This window comes from Medicago truncatula, chromosome 2 (assembly GCF_003473485.1).
Source record: "Medicago truncatula cultivar Jemalong A17 chromosome 2, MtrunA17r5.0-ANR, whole genome shotgun sequence".
NCBI lineage: Eukaryota > Viridiplantae > Streptophyta > Magnoliopsida > Fabales > Fabaceae > Medicago > Medicago truncatula.
In genome coordinates, this window is record NC_053043.1 from 17,458,960 (window position 1) to 17,479,988 (window position 21,029).

Consider the following 21,029-nt stretch of genomic DNA (forward strand, 5'->3'; position numbering starts at 1 on the left):
CATGGTTAGTGGCGCTGATGCGCAGTTAGGCCAAGAGGAGGTCATGAGCATGACCCCTCAGCAGTGGTTTGAGGCCATGACCCATATGAGGGAGCAGATCGCGCCGATTCTGACCAGGAGGAGAGCCCAGAGGCCGAGGCGGAGGCACCATCAGCAGGATCAGGACCAGTAGTATTATTTTCCTTTTTTAGTCTTATTTTTTAGTTTTAGTCTTTTGATGACATTGAGTTATGTATATATGTATATTTGTATATTTGTATATTTCTACTTTGATCACATTATTTTTAATTTCATGGGTTTTTTTTTACTTTGTTTAATGTGCAAAAATAGGTTACTATATTAAAATAGGTTGCTTTAATATAGGTTGCTTTATGAACATAAAACATAAAAATAAGTTGAGAGTAGGAAAAATAGGGACGAGAGAGAACTTGACAGAACATAATATAAGTGTCCCGTTGATTTGCTCGCAATTCGTGAAAGAAGAATTGGCGAAGATTTGAGAGAACTTGAGAACTTTGTGAAGTATGTTCAGTTTTCCTCGGCAGTTAACTATCGAGGTTTTCTTCGACAGTTTGCTTCGGCAGTTAACTGCCGAAATTTTGGAAAATCCGGCTGCAGTTAACTGCCGAGGAAAACCTCGGTAGTTAACTGCCGAGGATCTTCTGCACTACAAAATCTGGCAGAATCTCCTCTCATCGATTATTGATCTTATCTTCCAAAATTTCTTCAAATGTCTCTCAAATTCTCTCTAACAAACACAACCAAATCCAACAAACTTTATTCAACAAAATCACAAGTAAGTAATTATAATGCTATTAACTGACATTTTAGTTGTTATAAATGTTATTATTTTTTAGTTTTTGAGTACATTTATTATTTTTTAGTAGATTTACATGTTATAATTAAATTTTAGGGTATATGTTAGTTGATTAATGTTGTTAAAATATTTGCATGATGTTTATGTTATATGATATAAATTTTTTTATTTTAGTAAGAGTATATGATTTATAATTTTAGGGTTATTTTTATGAATTTTAGAGTGTATGTATAATGTGTTTTTGATTGATTGTTTTTAGTTTCTTATTGTGTAGATTTAAAACAATGGCGGGGTGGATCGACGTTCATGCGCAATTCAACGGCGGAGAACCTCAGAGGTTTAAGGTTCGGTGCCTTGGTGTAACGTTAAGAGGTCTCAAGGATACACTGACTGAATTCAACCAAGGAGTCAACCCTAGAGACACAAGGATGGTGGAACACATTTGGTATAAACGTCCAACACTCGACGAGGGGAGAGTATCATTCAGTTGGGTGGAATTAACGAACGACGAAAACGTGACGACCATGTTTTGGGAGCACAACATGTTCTAGTGGATCGATATGCGGGTGAAGTTGCTTAGATCAACTGAAGATATCATCAAAAGTTTGATTCCGCCACAAGATCGTCATTAGTTAGGGTAAGGTGCATTCCAACTACAACATTTGTCTTCCTTTGAATGAGGTAATTCAAACTTGTCAAACAACAGGACTCAAGCATTTCGCAAGCACCTCATGTTTCTCCTTTGAAAATATTAAATTTTTGTTATGCTGGTTTAGATGAAGGTATTAAGTGTCAAGGATTGAACCTCAATTCGGTGGCACTTGAATACCATCATCTAAAGCAAGCCTCACAAAAATTTATTATTTTCAAAGGGAAAACATGAGGTGTTTGGCGAAATGCTTGAGTCCTGTTGTTTTGCAGGTTTGAATTTATCCCATTCAAAGGTAACACAATTGTTGTGGTTGGAATGCACATTCCAACTGCAACAATTGTCTTACCCTGGATGGGGCAATTCAAACTTGTTAATCGGCAGGACTCCAGTATTCGATGAGCATCTTGGACAATGGTATTCAAGTGTCAAGGAATGCACCTCATTCTTTTGACACTTGAATACCATCATTCAAGATGCTTATCGAATACTGGAGTCCTGCTGCTTAGCAAGTTTGAATTTGCCCCATTCAGTGGTAAGATGATTGTTGCAGCTGGAAGGAAAATTTCAGAATCTAATGTGTAATGCAATGTAATGTGATAACATATATTTTGTTTTGAATGGAACAATAATTATCTTATTTTGTTTTCAAATTTATTTATTCCAAATGCAATTTTATTCTAAATACCATAATGTCAAACAAAATGTGCGCGACAGAAAAATAAAACATAAAAAAATCCAAAACAATTAGGCATTAAAAGCCATTACATTCATTCTTCCTCGTCACACAAATCGATTGGCTTGTCCGCTACAGTCCCTGCGGTACCTTGTTTTGGTTGAGGACTGAAATAGCATGTCCTCCCGCTCCTCCTCAACCTCGAGTGATTGTACACCGGCACCTTCGAACCCTTCTTTTTTTCGGAACCATCGCAAACAATTCCATGCCATGTCATAGGTGACTTTTCTTTTTTCGTCTCATCATCGTGAACGTTACCCTGATTCTGATTCTGAGACATATCTACATTTAAAAAAATATGGCGATCAATTCAACCTACACTAACCTAAACTATCCTAACAATTCTAACCATTCTAACCTAAACTATCCTAACATATCATAAAATCAACAAATCAATATAATCGAACCTATATAATCGAAATTTAACAAAAAATAACATACAATTCGACCACAAAGCAACAATGCAATAGGATTCAAAAAACTTACTTGTTTTTGTGATTAAAATTGGCTTCTAATGGCTTCAAATGACTCAAAATCGCACCTTGAAAAATTAAAAACGCAACAATGGAGTTTTGGAAACTCATATGAAGTTCTGTTCTTATAACATTCTCCTCGGCAGTTAACTACTGAGGTTTTCCTCGGCACTTAACTGCCGCCGGTGTCCTAAAAACTTCGGCAGTTAACTGCCGCCGGTTCCTAAAAACCTCAGTAGCAAACTGCCGAGGGACATTTTTGTATTTTACTCGTGTGGCACAGCCAAACTATATGTGGGAACAACAATTCTCTTACTTAATTAACCCTTGCTATACACAAACATTGATTTTTTTATTTATTTTTATTTTATGTTCAACCGTTGAATCACGATAAAATATTTTTTCTTCACATTTTTTCCATTTTTTTTTTTCTTTCTTTGAGATACCTTTCTTTGCAAAAACCAGTGAGCCCATAAACCCTTCACCCCCATCTCTCCTGCAATTCTCCGCCGCCGTCACATCCAGTCCGGCGACCGTCATCCACTCCGTCACATACAGGTTTGTTCCCCCCTTCTCCATTCTTCACATTCATTTGTTTCTTCCTTATTCACATTGAAATTGATTTGTGCTATCGCAACCACCACACAGGTAGTAGAAGAAAGGTTGAATTTTGGGGGAAAATGGTGGTTAGAATTCGATTATCACGTTTAGGATGCAAAAACAAACCATTTTACCGTGTTATGGCTGCTGATAGCAGATCTCCGAGAGATGGAAAGCACCTCGAAGTTCTTGGTTACTATAATCCCTTACCTGGTCAAGATGGTGGCAAAAGAATGGGTATCAACTTTGATAGAGTCAAGTAAGTAGTTATTAATACTCTCACTAACTAACTAGCTCACTTTGTAGCACCGATACTTCTGATTGAAGGCATGTGTCTGACACGACATGACACTGACACATGTGATGACAATTGATTTATAATTTGAAAATTATTACTGATGTTGGTGTGTCTCTGTAAGTGCCCAGTGTATGTGTCGGTGCTTTCCATTGAGACTTCTGATCGAATGTGTTTGGTGTCTGAAATGAAAACGAGAAATGTGATTACCTTCAATTAATTCATTTTCTCAAATTATTGCTGAAATGTCAATATGTTAGTGTTCTGTATGGTGTATGTGTTTGTACTTTATAACTAACTTCGTAGCACTCGTGATTATAGGAAAATTATAGAGCTTCTGATCAATATGTTAGTGTTCTGTATGGTGTATGTTAGGGGACCACTGGTGTAATTTTGCCATGTTTATATTATGAATGCAAAATTATTTATACTACTCATTGTGTTAAGTAATCGACAGAATAAGTAGAGTATATATTCAGTAAAGGTGGTTGCAATTTTGCAGGGAAGAAAAAATATAGAGCTACTACGTAAAATTTCAATGCGTTTACAATTGCAAATTCCTAATACTCTACAAGATTCAAAAAACATTTCTTATTACAATTTACTGTTTCTAAAACAAGCTGGAGCATCAAGGTTGGGGTATTATACAATAAAGGAGCTATGTATAATATATTGAAGAATATACACCATTGAGTATTGAGTACTGGATTCAATTTAGGAATTTCTCCATCATCTGTTAACTTTAGTGGACTACCATTCAGCAACATGATTTTGCTTTTAAGGTCATTATCTTTTGGTGTTAAGTGGGTACTCCTCCCTGAATGTGACATCTGATAGTTTTGTTCCAACCCAAGAACATGCCCTCTTGAGTTGATTAATGAATGAATTATCTATGTGGGTGTTGCTTTTTGCATCTTCACTTTCTCTATTACTCACATGCACGCGGTCATGAACATTGATTATGAACTTAGACTGATTGCTTAAGTTGATTAGCAGTAATGTTACTCCATCTTGCAGAATGAAATAAATTAAGAATGGTTATAGGAATGCTCCAATGTGTTGAGCTAAAATTCAATTTGCTAACTGTCAAAAGCTTTTGTGCACATACATGTAATGATGCTTATATGATAAAAATTTTATGCCAAATGTCAGTGTGCTGTGTTCTATATGATTTTGTATCAGCTGAAGTTTTATAAATTTACGTGTCAAATTAGCATACTTACTCTGCCTTTTGAACAATGGGCATAAGTTCGTAAAAATGGTGAAAAAACATCACTAGAAGCTGAAAGAACACCTTTCCCCATAAGCTTATGCCACAAAAGTGCACTGCTCAAAATCAAATCCAAAACATAGGATTAGATATATTAAATAATTGGCCATACATATTATAATTCTTCAACAATTTGGAAAAACAGATTTATATTACTGTTGTCTCCTTCATTTTACAATTTTTTTTTTCAATTTACACTTGCCTGTAGTAGTCAGGATTGGGAGTGAAAGTAGTGACATTAAGAAGGCCATAGTTTCCTCCAATTAAGGTCTGCCTGCAATAGACCTTAGTATTGTATCTGGATGCTAATCCAAGTTGATCTAAGTACCTACAATTAATTTAAATTTCAGAATTTCTAATTTCTCTTTTACAAAATAAAGCATAATCCTTAATTTCCAAATGTTGGAAGGAATTTACAACAGACACCTTTGATCAGAAGCCTGTGTTTGACACTCGTAAGTGCCCGTTATGACACTAACACATGTGATTGCATTCAATTAGTTAATTTTTTAAATTATTACCAAAGTTGACATGTTTTATAAGTATCTGATGTATGTGTCTGTGCTTCCCATCAACCTTTCTGATCGAATGCGTGTCTGGTGTCTGACACGACACCGAGATATGTGATTATATTCAATTGATTCATTTATCAAATTATTACCGGTGTCGATATGTCTGTGTTGTGTCTGTTGTGTTTGGTGTCTGTGTAAGTGCTTCATAGCTAACTAACACTTTTTTTTATACCAATTCCTTCTGGGTGCGTGGAAATGGATTCTCTCATGTGTAATTTACTCATGAGATACTAAAGTGTGATCTCTTACCATTCAAATTTGTTCCATTTAAATTCCTTTGGATCGAAAATGGTATATGATAGAACATTATGACATAATTTGATTCATGTAGCCGACCCCACTTAGTGAGATAAGGCTTGGTTGTTGTTGTAAATCCCTCATGTGTTTGTCTCTTTGTGAATGGTGAGAGATCACACTTTACTCTCCCATGTGTAAAATACACACGAGAGAGGATCCATTCACGTTTGTATGTATGTATGTATGTATGAATCTTATAGTGTTGTTTTTCTTTTTATGTTTTAGGTATTGGCTTTCTGTTGGAGCTCAGCCTTCAAATCCCGTCGAGCGTCTTCTGTTTCGAGCAGGGTTACTTCCTCCACCGCCGACTGTGGCCATGGCCCGTAAAGGGGGACCCCGTGACATGCGTCCTGTTGATGCGTTAACCGGGCGTATCATTGGTCAACAGAAGCCTCCTAGTTCCAACAACAGTGACACTGCCGTAATTGAAAACCCTTGAAATCTTGTGTTTCCATTGCTGTCTTTAAGAAAAGAATAAGCTGTTATATGATTACATGTAGTTGAAACTTGAAGCCGTTGATTTCAATTGGTAGATTGTCTTGTTGAAACTTGAACCTTTAGTGAATGTAGTTAATTTGATTTTAAACTTTCTGTACTGTACTCCTAGTTGGTTTATTTGTTGATGCAACACAGGATTTTGAAATATAACCTGTTTATACTGTTTCTGCTGTGAATGCATTTATTGGAACTGTGCTGTGATGTTGTTTATCTGAGGTGTTTTTCATGCTAACTTGGGGTGCTGTTTGTTGTTTTGGTTAGTTAAGTGGCAATAATCGTATGCGTTTCTTGTTGTATATTATTTGTTTAGAATGGCTCCAAATCAACCTTAAGAATCAGCATACTTTGAGCGTTGTTTAGATTTTTCTGTTAATGCAGATTGGTTTTGGTTGTTTAAATAATTTGTTGGGCAGAGCTATTTATTAGGAATTCTAGTCTATCTTGAGTTGACTATTATTATCGTAAATTCTTGTTGACACAATGATGGTTTGAAATTTAATTAATTTAATCTAGTTGTTTAGGTCCATAGGAAGAAATTGCATTCTAGCATTCTTATGCTAGAACTGACTTAGTATGAGGTGGAACTATTTTGTTTTTTGAACTAAATAAAGTGTATCACAGTGTACGCGTAGGTGTGATGGGATCAGTTGTAAATCACGAGGGATAAGTTGAAAACTGGAAAATGGTCTCTAGTTGTTGTAGTTATAAGATTTGACTTGCCTCAACTGGAGAGTTCATCTCTGGATAAGGATTATGATAGAATTTTTTTGTTTTGAGACAACACGAAGTGTACTGCAGGCTGCTCTGTAACAAAAGAGGTTTCAAAGAAAAAACACACCGGCAATAAGTAGGGGCTTTGAAGTTTCCTGCTAGAGCCTCAATAGATGATTCTTCTTCTGAATAATCAGTTCAAGCAAGAGGGAAAATGTCGGATTATTCTCAGACCTTATCTATTCTCTCAGCTGTTACATTTTGGATTATTTTAGTTTCGTTAGACTTGTGATTCTGTTAATTGGCGACATCTTAAGGAGAGACACAATGAGTTCCTTACAAGTGTAGCATGGTTATTTATCATTGGATAGAAGAATTCAATATCAGATGATTGTGTATTTTCAAGAGCAACTGGGATAAAGTACTATCAGAGATTCGAAAGCATGTCCCTTGATTTGAAACTAATGCATATAACACAAGTGAAAATCCTAACTCTGCCTCTAGCTGGTGCCTCTAGCTGGTGCTTCCTCCATTCATTGTGGCGGTTCATTTTGAAGCATAATTGACTGAGGGATAGGTAGCATTGCTAACATAAGGTTTATTTTATGTCTTTGAGGGTGTGACTGTTTCATTATGCGGAGGGTGCAATTAACACTTGTCGTTGGAGTGCACTAATTGTGAGACAATTTTGAACCATCAGTCCATCAGCCAAATTCTATATCGTCTATAGAAGCTAACTCCGCCACAGCATCTCAACTAGCACCACCCAAAAATAAGTGGAGCCTCCCTGAAATGTCAGGTGTGTGTTATTTGCTTTTACTTTTTAAGTTTATGAATATTGAATTATTTAGATTTCCCCTTTTCAAATCCAAATGATGAGGTGAGCGCTTTGTCGTCACTCAAGCTCTATTTTTCATTTTGATCAAAATGTATTTGTTGTTTTGTAAGCTTTCAATATCAACTTGGCCTTGCATTATTTTGCTCAATAATAAGCGTGTGATAACTGCATCCATAGCGCTAGGATTCCAGATATTTTTTTGAACCTTCGGAACTTACTTGACATGATTGATTTCATATTTTATGTCTTGAATGATGATGCCAATATGCAATGATAAAGGTGAGGGTCAGCATCTCTGATTTGGTTTAAGATGTTGACTGAACTTGGATCTTCCCTTGTGCACAAGTTGTCCAAGAATTCAGAATTATGTGTTTATTTTTCTTATACTGATTACATTGTTTCTGGTTCTGATTCTGAAGGCACTGCCCTTTGAGTTTTCCTGTAAAAGTATTTCTAATTCTCTTTTGAAGTTTGAACAACTTCGTTTTGAGTTTTCTTTTGTAGTTTTATTTGACTCTTTTCCCATAAGTATGTATGGTTTTATTGCAAATAGTAACACATGCCTGGACTCCTAGTTTATTGCTGATGTTTTTTTTTTTTTTAAACGGCTAATCTTATTAAAGCAAACCCGTGCAAGACGCACTTGGCTGCAAAATCAACATACACTGATGCCGCACTTGGCTCTATAAGTTTTTTGCTGATACTGATTAATATTTTATCAAATAAGCTACCTATCTATCACACAAAGGAAATGCATGAGCTGTGAATGGTGACACAGTGTTAAAGTGGGCAACATCTATTGCCATTTATACTTTTCATGTGTAGGATGTTGGTCTTTGTTAAGCATCTTACATCCACTAAAGTTGATGTTAGATAAATAGAAACGGTAGCAGGGAATTAGTTGGTCATGGGTGCACTAACAGAAATGCAAGGACAGAGGTTTTTTAGGGACGTGAGTTGTAACAACATGCACTTGTGGCAAGTGATTAAGATAGGAACTAAAAGGGAGGGAATGAGGTAGAATATAAATGTAGTGTAAGGAAAGTGACGAGGTAATAATGAACTGGGTGGCAAGCAAGGTTGCAATTTCTTGAAATGTTATTGCATTTTTGTCTCTCTGTTTTTCATCTTATACTTGCACATTTCTTCATGTTCTCTGGTACCTCTTCAAATTAGTCGTAGAGTGCAATATCAACAGGGAACCGTTTTTCAGTTCTGAAATCAATGACCTACATAGTTTCTTTGTCAGTTGAAACTTGAACAGCAAAGTATTCAATAATCTAAAGTTTAGTTATGTTTTACATAACATTATAATTGTTGCAGTTCCATGCTCAATTAACTCTCTAGTTACCACTTTTTCCTTTTCTTTATTTTCTCTCTTTTTCTATAGCTGTAATGTACTCAACTGCTCAAGAAATTGTGACGGTCCGCAAGTGAAAAATCCAACGGAAAGAATAAAAAATGGTGAAGATAATAATTTTTTTTTCAACAAAAGGGAATATAGTATAGCCCATGAAAAAGCTTACATAATAAAAAACATGAAAAAGCAATGACTGATTTTTTAAGTGAGTAGTAGAGTGTAAAAGTTCAACTGAACAAGGTGAAGTTTTAGACTGAGTTTCTTTTCAACATGATCATTGATTTCGATCACTTACAGCTGCTGAGTTTGAAACTTATTTTGATTTACAATTTTAAAAGAAACCTTGGTGTTTATCTGAACTAAAATTGAATGCCATTTACTAGAAAGTTCATGGAGGAATAGGTTATGTAAGACTTAAAAATGTTTCAGCAGAATTGTATTACACATTTTTATCAAGGGATCTCACATCCCTAAAATAAGATGTGTGTTTTGGAGTAAAATACAATGGTTAATCAAAAACATCAGTTGAATATACATTATGGTGAGTGAGAATTGATAAAGCTATAATGAGTCAATCATTTTAGGAGTCATTTTTGTGATAAATACGAGATTTGTCAATTTACTCCGATCTATTTCTTTTAGAGCAAGTAAGTTAGCACTTACCAAACCTTAAATAAACCAATATCTAAAACCCATAACCAAATTAAATTCTTCCGGACATGGTCTAGAGCAAAGAAGAAAGGAGTGTTTCGACTATAAATGGTCTCAAATTCAGCACATGTGTCAGAGACGTTTGTCGGGTGGAGATGGCGTTGGGGTTAGCAGCGGACGACATTAGTTTCACACACAAACTCTTACAAGAAGCCAGACACTCTTGGGAAAGTTAATCAAACAATGTAAAAACTAAACTTGAAAACAATCTACAATCCAAACATAAAAGAAAGAAAACATAGATACACCAACTATATCTAACTAACATAATACTAACAGTACTAATCTTATCCATTAAAAAAAAAAAACTACATATGATTGTGAATGGCCGGTAGGTCCCGTGAAGTTATCTACAATACTACATGTATTGATAACATCAAGAATGACCCAATTTAGTCCCGCACAATCTGTTCGAGCTAATTTTGTAGTAAAAAATAAGTCATTATTCCTTAAATTTTTTTATATGGAGGACAAATTAGGCCTTCGTTCATTATAACACAGACTATACTGTCCTCTTATAACAATGTTAGAGACTAATTTGACTCGAGAGAAAACTGTGACAGACCATATTAAGTCTCCGGTCTAAGACTAATAACATTTCATTGAAGAAGATTTGAAATTAAGCAGCTAGAATCAAAATAATCAAGACTGTGATTACTAACAAACGTTTGATTACAAAATAGTGACAGTAACCACTTGATTAGGAGCAGAAACCCTACTACATTTACCACACCCCCTAATTTACTTAAATTTGTAAAACAACAATGGAATCAAACTCAACAAAATTCCAATCATCAACAATAAGTTTAGAAATTTCAACCGGCGAAGTTTTGCTTTGAGTTCCTTCAATTGATTATTCATCTTGATGAAATCAACTTCAAGGCTTCTTCGACAAATGTCTGTACCAACTGATACATTTTGCACAAAAGGTCCTTCAGGACCATCTGAACTCCATGCTGCCATTTCTTGATTGATCAAACCCTAAATAAAAAAATAAAAAAAAGATCAAATTTCAAGGAAATGAAAGCTGTGTTTGGGAAATGGGTTTTATTTTATGATAAGCTATCTGCAAAGATTCTGTTTGGGAAAGAGAGAAAAGAGATTAATGGATTATGGAAGGTACCTTACTGAACTGGAGTGTAGAGATGTTCCTTCGCTTTCTTCTTCAATGGAATGGTTTGAACGGTGAAGATCGAAGAACATGGGACGACAATGAAACTGTTAATTGCTTTTCTATGTCATTTTAACTGAGTTCTGACCCCAATTTTTTTTACCGTTGCAAACCAAGAATATATATATATATATATATATTAGGAGAAAACTTATCTTAGATACAATTCCTTATACGCTTTTTCGTATGGTTCTTAACTAAATTCACCATAATTTTCTCAAAGTTTGTTATATCCAAAAAAATATATTTATTTAGTTAAGAATCATACGAAAAACATCTAAGGAATTGTACCAAGTTTTTATTTTATTTTTTATTAATAGACTTTTACCCACCTGCTATTTGGGGATCTTCTGATTTACCCTCCTATGCAAAAAAAAAAAAACTTGGAGATTCCCCCATTAAAGTAAAGATTTTTTGGTTTACCCCAACAGTCAACAGTCATCATCTGATTGGATAAATTTGATGACATGGCGTGCTGACACGATATTTATTTATTTTTAATTTCCAAGTGGCATAATTTTAAAAAAGAAAAAATTTAAAAAACAAAAAAACTTTTTTATAAACACAAAAAATCATTTTATTTTGAAAAAAATCTGAACTTTTTTTAATTTTGATTTTTTTTTAAAACCCCAAATTATTTAAAAACATTCATATTTTTTTAATTTAATTTTTGTTTTCATTAATTTTGATAATTAAATTTCAGAACTTTTAAATATCTTCTTAATTTAAAAAAAAGATTCTGAATTATTTTTTTTTCTAATTTTTTAAATTTCAAAATAAAAACCCCCATATTTTTTAAAAACATTGAGTTACACTTAAATTTATTTAAAATTTTACAATAATATCAAAATTACCTTCTTATTTAAATTTTCTCAAAATCTTGAATCATTGTTACTCTAATCTAAACTTTCACCCTCTTTCACCAACAATCATGAATATTCAATCTGAAGGTGAGAAAAGCACACAAGATGACAAAATCTGATGTTGTAGATTCTGAATCAGAGTCTGAATTCAATGGAAATAAAGAACACGCAAATAAAAGATAAAGAGTCTGAGAGAGATGAAAGATACAAAACAATTTATACTGGTTCCTCCTACAAAACAAGAGTACTCCAGTCCCTTTGCACTTCCAAGGGATTTCACTATAATCAATCTTGAATACAATTTTCTCAAGGACACAATAAGAGACTTCTATGCTCTAGGACAAATTACCTAAAGACTTCTTTTGCTAAAGCACCCCCTACAAGAGACTTACCTTGCTTAAGCACAACTGCTTAAGACTTTACCATGCTCAATCACAACTAACTGAGACTTCCAAGGTGCTCAAGGTTTCACAAGGAGACTTATATGCTCAAGCACGCAGGCAAGAGACTTTCTAAAATGTTTACCCCAACTGCAAACAAATTAATTTGTTCTTACACTCTTTCTAACTAGTGAGTGTAAACTGAACAAATGAAAGTTGACTATCATAGTATAACATTTTTTTTTTATAATTTATGTCAACTATTGAAAATTTAAAAGTTGACTATCTTTTAGTTGAACATTTTTGAGTGATAAATTTGCACATAACAATCTATTACTTTTACTTTTCAAATTTAAATTTTAAAAATATTAAAATATAAAATACAACGAAATACAAAAGAAAAATGAAAATGAACAAAGATAAGATATCATTAATTATATTTTTTGGGGTCATGTTCTAACAAGTGCTCTAAATATGTTGTCACAGAAAGCTAGAAAGGGAAAGTTTGTCTTAAATACTACAAGTTAAACACTAAACAAGCAAAGTAATAAATACACATGTATATATGCAAAAGTTTCTTCTTTTGATTTTTAAACAAGATCATAATGGCATTTATTAACTTTTTTTTTTTTTTTAATTCAATCCTATTTTATTGGAAAGTTTAGGGACCTTATGGCAATCAGTTTTTCTAACAATATCATAACGACATTTGTTAACATTTCGGAAGTGTGTAGTGCCGAAGTCAATAAGAGAGAAAAATAAAATATAGGCTGAAAGTTGTATGCATATACGATGTTGTGTATAAGAACATCAAGTGGCACAAATCTAACCAAATACTTGTTATATTTTATAACAAGACCAAGATCATTTTTTGTTATTATTAGTTTGTAAATCTTTCACTTTCAATCATATAACTTGTCGCAGGCCATTCTTAGGATGAGTTGCTTTCTTCTACTCAAGGAGGGGTGATCTATACTACTGGGTTGGAAGTTGCTTCAGGGTTTGGGGTTGGCAGTACATATAAACGTCTTAAATATCTTGCTTATATTAAGGTACACGACACTTCGTGCCGTTGGAATATTTTTTTTAATGTATAGATGTGGAACAACAGTTAACTATTGTCGTGAAAGAGCCAAATGCCCGTTAATTAACTGCTGTTGGAGACATTTGAGTAATTTCCTAGTGTTTTTCATTAAACTATGAAGTTTAAACATCAACTTTCAAGTAGAAATTATAAATATAAGGAAATCTAATATGCGCCTTTATGACCATATTAAAAAGTAGAAATTATATATTAAAAATTGTGTCAATCTTTAAAGTGTGTCATAAGGATACATATTGAAAATTATATATTGGAAATCTAAGCTCGAAAGTGTATTTGGTACAAATTTTGAACTAAATACATTAATTTTTGTTGACAAATTTTTGTTTATATTTTGGGACGGAGGGAGTATGTCATAAGTTATTTTTGGCTGAATTGTAAAGTGTCACAACCCTAGTAGTTAAAAAACAGATATTGACTCGAAAGTCTTAGGTTAAAACCTTGTTAATACTCTTAAAAGAAGATAAATATAAGGAAAATGCTAACTAGTGACTACGGAGCAATTGATAAGGAATATAAAAGGAAATATTACTTTGAAAATTGTGTATTTAAAAAGTGTTATTTTCAATGCAAATTTTATATTTTTTCTAATTTTAGTTTCTTAACGAGTGTTTTGGACCGGTTACTAAGACCTACGGCTACACATAAATAAATATTTTTAGCTTTAAGATATTCCCGCGTTGACGTGGGGCATCAACACTGCATCCTAAAAGTGACTAAACCACCATATGGAAGCTGTCAAGAAGCAACCAAGCTCCATTATTAGAAAGAAACACTAATAAACAAATCAATCAATTATTGTAAAGAAAGTGCCACGAAATCAACGCTTAAATTCATTGTTCACAGTATTAACATATGCTTTTTTTGAAGTGATAGATTCATTCACGTTGCCATATCCAATCCTCTAAACACTAGGTATATTCAGATGGCTAGTAGCAGCAAATCAACTTCAGCTCTTGTGACTTCTTCAAAGAAAAATCATTATGATGTGTTTGTCACCTTTAGAGGTGAAGATACTCGCAACAATTTCACTGATTTTCTTTTTGACGCCCTTGAAAGAAAAGACATTTTTGCATTTCGAGATGACACTAATCTTCAAAAAGGTGAATCCATAGGATCTGAGCTTCTTCGAGCAATAGAAGGATCTCAGGTTTTTGTTGCGGTTTTCTCAAGATACTATGCTTCCTCAACATGGTGTTTGGAAGAATTAGAAAAGATATGTGAATGCGTTCAGGTGCCAGGAAAACATGTTCTTCCTGTTTTCTATGATGTTGATCCTTCTGAGGTGCGAAAGCAAAGTGGGATTTATCATGAAGCTTTTGTCAAACATGAACAAAGATTCCAACAAGACCTTCAGAAGGTGTCAAGATGGAGGGAAGCTCTAAAGCAAGTGGGGAGTATCGCTGGTTGGGATCTACGTGATAAGTAAGTAATTTATAGCGAACTCTTTTCAAACTATAGTTTTCATTTTTGGTAGAGAAGAGGTAGGGTGAAGGGAAAGTATCATACTTCAAGGTATGAATGATTTTATGATTTAAATTGCACTTAAAAAATAACTTAATTTACCTCTCTCATAGGACACAAGTCGGGCTCAAATCCGATACTTCAGTGTTGCAGGCCTTTTTTTCTTTACCAGTAGAAGAAATATTTGAAGTTCAAACTAGTTTTATAAAAGAAGAAAAACATGTGTTATTTTTGTTTAGTGTGATATTATTTTTCTTATCTGATGATTTAGAGTTGATTATATTTTCAAACTTTCAGGCCACAATGTGCAGAGATTAAAAAGATTGTTCAAAAGATAATGAATATATTGGAATGCAAATCTTCATGTAATTCAAAAGATTTAGTTGGGATAAATTCTCGTATAGAAGCATTAAAAAATCATTTACTTTTGGACTCGGTTGATGGTGTTCGTGCTATAGGAATTTGGGGGATGGGAGGAATAGGGAAGACAACCCTTGCTTTGGATTTATATGGCCAAATCTCTCATCGATTTGATGCATCTTGTTTCATTGATGATGTAAGCAAAATTTATAGATTACATGATGGTCCACTTGAAGCACAAAAGCAAATCATATTTCAAACTCTTGGCATAGAACACCATCAAATATGCAATCGTTACAGTGCAACATATTTGATACGGCATAGACTATGTCATGAAAGGGCACTTCTGATTCTTGATAATGTGGATCAAGTTGAACAATTGGAAAAAATAGATGTGCATCTTGAATGGTTAGGTGCAGGTAGTAGAATCATTATCATTTCTAGAGATGAGCATATATTGAAAAAGTATGGAGTGGATGTAGTTTACAAAGTTCCACTTTTGAATTGGAGAGATTCTTACAAGTTATTTTGTCGAAAAGCTTTCAAAGTTGAGAACATTATTATGAGTAATTATCAAAATTTGGCAAATGAGATACTGAGATATGCTAATGGTCTACCACTAGCAATTAAAGTAATGGGCTCATTTTTGTTTGGTTGTAATGTGACTGAATGGAAGAGTGCATTGGCTAGATTGAGAGAGAGTCCAGATAAAGATGTCATAGACGTGCTGCAATTAAGTTTTGATGGGCTAAAGCATACTGAAAAGGAAATATTTCTTGATATTGCTTGTTTTTTCAACTCTGAATGTGAGAAATATGTTAAAAACATTCTTAATTGTTGTGGATTTCATGCTGATATTGGATTAAGAGTTCTCATTAATAAATCACTTATAAGCATTAATGGTCAAAACATTGAAATGCATTCTTTGTTGGAAGAGCTGGGCAGAAAAATTGTGCAAAATAGTTCAAGCAATGACCCAAGAAAATGGAGCAGGTTGTGGTCTACAGAACAACTCTATGATGTTATTATGGCGAAAATGGTAAAGTTGTTGTTTAGAAATTAAAAAAAAAAAAACATTTCCATTTTTATAGAAACTATAAAAGTATTGAAAGTAATTTATGTTTTCTTTTATTTTTCGCAATGCTTTAGGAAAAGCATGTTGAAGCCATAGTTTTGAAATATACTGAAGAGGTGGACGCTGAACATTTGTCAAAAATGAGTAATCTTAGATTGCTCATCATCGTCAACCATACTGCAACTATCTCAGGATTCCCAAGTTGTCTTTCGAACAAATTAAGATATGTTGAGTGGCCTAAATATCCTTTCAAGTATTTGCCAACAAGTTTTCACCCCAATGAACTAGTAGAATTGATTTTGGATGGGAGCAACATTAAAAACCTATGGAAAAACAAGAAGGTACCATAAATTCTCTTATTAATTAATGTTTATCTTTGAAATATAAACAAATTCGAAACAATTTTCTTATAATCAATGTAATGGCTCTATTTTTTTTTATGTCACAGTATCTTCCCAATTTGAGAAGATTGGATCTAAGTGACTCTAGAAAGCTAGAAAAGATAATGGATTTTGGAGAGTTCCCAAATCTTGAGTGGTTAAATTTGGAAGGATGTGAAAGACTTGTGGAATTGGATCCATCAATTGGACTTCTAAGAAAGCTTGTTTACTTGAACTTAAAAGATTGCTATAATCTAGTAAGCATACCCAACAACATATTCTGTCTTAGCTCTCTTGAATATCTAAATATGCGATGTTGTTTCAAAGTGTTTACAAATTCAAGGCATTTGACGACGCCTGGTATAAGTGAAAGTGTACCACGTGTCCGATCAACGTCTGGTGTCTTTAAACACGTCATGTTGCCTCACCATTTGCCATTTTTGGCTCCCCCAACAAACACATATTTGCATAGCTTATATTGTTTGCGTGAAGTTGACATTAGTTTTTGCCGTCTAAGCCAAGTGCCGGATACAATTGAATGTTTACATTGGGTAGAAAGATTAAATTTAGGGGGAAATGATTTTGCGACACTACCTAGCCTGAGGAAGCTTTCGAAACTTGTATATTTAAATTTGCAGCATTGCAAGTTGTTGGAATCTTTGCCTCAACTTCCTTTTCCTACCGCTATCGGGCGGGAACGAGTTGAGGGCGGATATTACCGGCCTACAGGATTGTTCATCTTCAACTGTCCAAAATTGGGTGAGAGGGAATGTTACAGTAGCATGACATTTTCATGGATGATGCAATTCATTAAGGCAAACCCTTTCTATTTGAATAGGATTCATATTGTTAGTCCAGGAAGCGAAATACCAAGTTGGATCAACAATAAGAGCGTGGGTGATTCAATAAGAATAGACCAATCTCCTATTAAGCATGACAATAATATCATTGGTTTTGTATGTTGTGCAGTATTTTCCATGGCACCTCATCGTGGGAGGTTTCCATCGTCGGCCCATATGGAACTGGTTTTGAAATATCCATTTAATAAGCGTAAGTCAGATAAGTCTCTGAGTAGAATAACTGTGAGTGTTCCGGTAATTCTCAATGGAAGTCTTGTTACGATAACAACCAAATCAAGTCACATATGGATAATCTACTTCCACTGTGAGTCCTATCATGCATTTCGAGAAATCCGTTTTGAAATTTTTGAGGGGCAAGCTTTGGGTATGGAGGTGAAGAGTTGCGGGTATCGTTGGGTATGTAAACAAGACCTACAAGAGTTCAACTTAACAATGATGAATCACGAAAAAACCTTGGCTCAGAAGTGCAAGATTTTGGCAATTGAAGATGAGACACAACCAGAACAAGAATCATTCATCTCACAAGTCATAACTACTTCACAAAGAAGAAAGTCAACAAGTGATAACAAATCAACTGCAACAACAATCTCTGTTGTCAACAACAAGCAAAGGTACGGAAGATAATTCAAAAAAATCTTGTTAACTTTTCCATGATTTTGTTGGCACAAGTGAGACTTTGTTTGTCTGATTTGCATTTTAGACTGAATTTTATAATTTGCGGGGTGGGGGTTTTAAATTTGTGTTTGGTTGTAATTTTGCATCCCGTTTCCGGTGTCTGTTTATGTTTCATAGACAACAATATTTTAAGGAACACTTTATCACTGAAATTTGCATCCATGTCATCCACAGAAAAAAATCTCGAACCGCCATATCAGCCACAGAAGCAGAAGTATCTGTGGAGGTACCAGATTCACCTGTTACAGATGAAGTTTCTACTGAATCTCCACAGAAAAAAATCTTGAACCTCCATATCATTGGTCGATTCATTGGTCAGTTCCTCAACAACTGTTGCCAACAAGGTAGCACTGATACAGACATGGACACCGGATACGACACGGACACTATAAATTCAGATGCTAAAAGTTTGGTTTCTGAAGAAGACTTAGATGCTGTAAATTCAATTATTGAAGACCTCAACAACTGTTGCCAACAAGGTAGCACGGATACGGACATGGACACCGGATACAACACAGACACTGTAAATTCAGATGCTGAAAGTTTGGTTTTTGAAGAGGACTTAGATGCTGTAAATTCAATTATTGAAAAGACTATTCAGACAGATATTGCAACAAGCAATGTCGAAACTGACTCACCGGTTGAAGTGGCTGATGAAAGTGTAATAGATTACTGTTCCCATCTCTATTACAAAACCGTACATGAGATTTTCACCTCGTACGGCTCCCTTGGATCTTACCAATAAAATTATTTGTTTTGCAGCTTGATAATTTAGAGTTAAGGAAGAAGTTCCAACTGCAACTGAGACAGACAGCGATGTAGTTGAGCCTGGTTCTGTTGTTACAGCATCAGACAATACATAAAGTGCACCAGCTCTTCAAGAAGGAAAAGGTTCTTGTTTTCTATCTCACACTTTTTCTGCTAATTTATCTCATTAGTATTTTACATATTTTTTTCTTTTCGAAATTACGACAAAAACAATAATATTTTTTAGCAATAACATGACTTTAAGTACCAAATAATATTTCCTTTCCATTTCAATTAGATGACAATGTTGAAGCTGTTCTAGAGAACAATAAGATTGATGCTAGTTTGAGTGGACAAAGTGATGATTTGTCTCCTGAGAGAAGCTTGAATTAAAGTTATGCTTAATTCATTTTCCAATCCTGCTTTCTTGTTTGAATCAGTGTTGTCAATCATGTATCCCTGAAAGTAACTGTTTGTTCCTTCACACAATAGTTTTATAGCGCCACTATAGATGCTATTTCACAACATTTTGCACTAAATATCGTAATTCTGAACAATAGCAATTTGTTCAAATTCCACTTGCTATAGCACTATAGGGCTGCTATTTAACAAGACTGGTTTGAATTTTGGTTAATGAATTGAAATTGATAGCAAGTTTTCTGAAATGTTGTCTATTTGAATTGTTGTTCCACATTCCATGATATTACACCACTTTCATTTCCTATTTGAGCCTAATTAATCAACTTTATGCAACCAAAGCAATTGAATGAAGGGAGGTTTATTTTTTTTTTCTTTTGTTATGGATTTTTATTTAACTTTGAATCCTCTATGAACAGATGTAACAGAAGAAAACAATGAAGTTCTCTCTCCTGAAAGTCCTGCAACCAAAGAAGTGCCAGAACAAACACCAGCAGCGGCACAAGTTGAACGTGAAGAAGTTGCAATTGCATTTGAAACAAACAATGGCGTATCTAACTCTAATGGACAAACCAGCATTACAGCTTCAGATGAAGGCTTGACCAAAGGTTGCAATTTCATCTTATTTGCTTCAAATTTCAATTCTCAAAGATGTATAAACAAGGATGTATTTGAACTTATATACTGATATAAGCACTTGTGAGACTGTTTGGAAGAGTTTATGGAAACAGCTCATGTTGCTTCATTATCGAGTTATCTTAATGTCAAGTTGGTTGTTTTGTTTAAAAACATCAACAATGTAGGATCAGACTTCACTTTTTATGTATGTTACAAAAAGTCTACCTCACCATTCTAAAAGGTACATTAAATCTTCAGTTCATCAAGGTTACATCATAGCGACTGTTACAATATCTAATCCATCAAAATTAATACAATAGTTTTTTGTTTTTATCTAAAACTGTGACCTTCTTGTCAATCGAAAGTCCAATCGTGGTACTGATCTGGGAAACTCTATAGTATATCATTGTTGTAAATATTTTTAAAGCTAAAAGACTAATTAATTTGACACGAACAAAACCAAACCTAAGCTGTGAATGTGTATGACATGTGAGCGCAGTGGCGGAGCCAGCAAATTTATGGAGTCTGGGCAAAAAATTAATCGTAAATTCACATGTGACATAATATATAAACAGTCATAAATCGATTTTTTTTTTAATTTTTATTATTTTACCTAAAAAAAATCAAAATAAAAGAGGTTTATCATTTTATCAACAAAAGTACAATTTAAAATAGGGTTATTAATTGAAATTGACCACGTAATATACGTGAAGTCTGAAAATTGACCCTGTAATTAAATAACATGTATTCTGACCATGTAATTCGAGATTTTTATTATTTATAACCTGTAATATACGTGAAGTCCAAAAAAGCAACTGAGAGATTGAATTTTTTCATGATTTCCCAGCGGTGAGTTAAGAACGTTAAAATATGGCTTTAACAAAAAAAAAAAATTATAAATTTTCGACAAACGACAAATTAATTATGAATTTTTAAAGTGTCAAAAGCTCAAAAAACGAAACAACAGAAATCTCGATCTATAAATCAAATTTTGAGCTCATTATTTGCAAAGACATCTATAAAAATACATAAAAGGGATTTGTAAAGTTTCATAGCATTTCGAAGTCGTTTAAATTTATTTTGATTTTTC

The 21,029-nt window shown here is 33.9% G+C and overlaps 2 protein-coding genes and 2 long non-coding RNA genes across 5 annotated transcripts; 2 read left to right on the forward strand and 2 right to left on the reverse strand.

Moving 5' to 3' along the window:
• Window positions 1–2,385: 2,385 nt before the first annotated feature.
• Window positions 2,386–2,891, reverse strand: LOC120578035 (uncharacterized). The gene is made up of 2 exons (XR_005643989.1): window positions 2,689–2,891; window positions 2,386–2,484 (listed from the first exon to the last, which is right to left on the reverse strand). It is a non-coding gene; the product is annotated as an uncharacterized lncRNA (long non-coding RNA).
• Window positions 2,892–3,076: 185 nt separating this feature from the next.
• LOC11443660 (30S ribosomal protein S16-2, chloroplastic/mitochondrial) lies at window positions 3,077–6,417 on the forward strand. The gene is made up of 3 exons (XM_003595164.4): window positions 3,077–3,233; window positions 3,324–3,534; window positions 5,935–6,417. The coding sequence occupies exons 2-3, from the start codon at window positions 3,356–3,358 to the stop codon at window positions 6,146–6,148; spliced, it is 393 nt and encodes a 130-aa protein (XP_003595212.1). The 5' UTR covers window positions 3,077–3,233; window positions 3,324–3,355; the 3' UTR covers window positions 6,149–6,417.
• A 3,967-nt stretch (window positions 6,418–10,384) lies between these two features.
• LOC11442849 (uncharacterized) lies at window positions 10,385–11,101 on the reverse strand. The gene is made up of 2 exons (XR_003009617.2): window positions 10,951–11,101; window positions 10,385–10,808 (listed from the first exon to the last, which is right to left on the reverse strand). It is a non-coding gene; the product is annotated as an uncharacterized lncRNA (long non-coding RNA).
• A 2,994-nt stretch (window positions 11,102–14,095) lies between these two features.
• Window positions 14,096–20,279, forward strand: LOC11446628 (disease resistance protein RUN1). 2 transcript variants are annotated; one of them, XM_003595166.4, is made up of 7 exons: window positions 14,096–14,768; window positions 15,105–16,206; window positions 16,317–16,583; window positions 16,691–18,093; window positions 18,332–18,818; window positions 18,920–19,048; window positions 19,741–20,279. In XM_003595166.4, exons 1-6 carry the CDS (start codon window positions 14,269–14,271, stop codon window positions 18,977–18,979), a joined length of 3,819 nt encoding a protein of 1,272 aa, XP_003595214.2. In that variant the 5' UTR covers window positions 14,096–14,268; the 3' UTR covers window positions 18,980–19,048; window positions 19,741–20,279. The 2 variants fall into 2 exon arrangements, with proteins under 2 accessions (XP_003595214.2, XP_024632466.1); XM_024776698.2 differs by lacking the exon at window positions 19,741–20,279 and adding an exon at window positions 19,203–19,296.
• Window positions 20,280–21,029: the final 750 nt, after the last annotated feature.

Bases quoted from the DNA above. Each gene is read 5' to 3' on its own strand.
- LOC11443660 (XM_003595164.4), top strand. From the start codon at position 3,356: ATGGTGGTTAGAATTCGATTATCACGTTTAGGATGCAAAAACAAACCA. The intron at 3,535-5,934 runs GTAAGTAGTTAT...TTTATGTTTTAG, and splicing joins ATCAACTTTGATAGAGTCAA to GTATTGGCTTTCTGTTGGAG.
- LOC11446628 (XM_003595166.4), top strand. From the start codon at position 14,269: ATGGCTAGTAGCAGCAAATCAACTTCAGCTCTTGTGACTTCTTCAAAG. The intron at 14,769-15,104 runs GTAAGTAATTTA...TCAAACTTTCAG, and splicing joins GGTTGGGATCTACGTGATAA to GCCACAATGTGCAGAGATTA. The intron at 16,207-16,316 runs GTAAAGTTGTTG...GCAATGCTTTAG, and splicing joins ATGTTATTATGGCGAAAATG to GAAAAGCATGTTGAAGCCAT.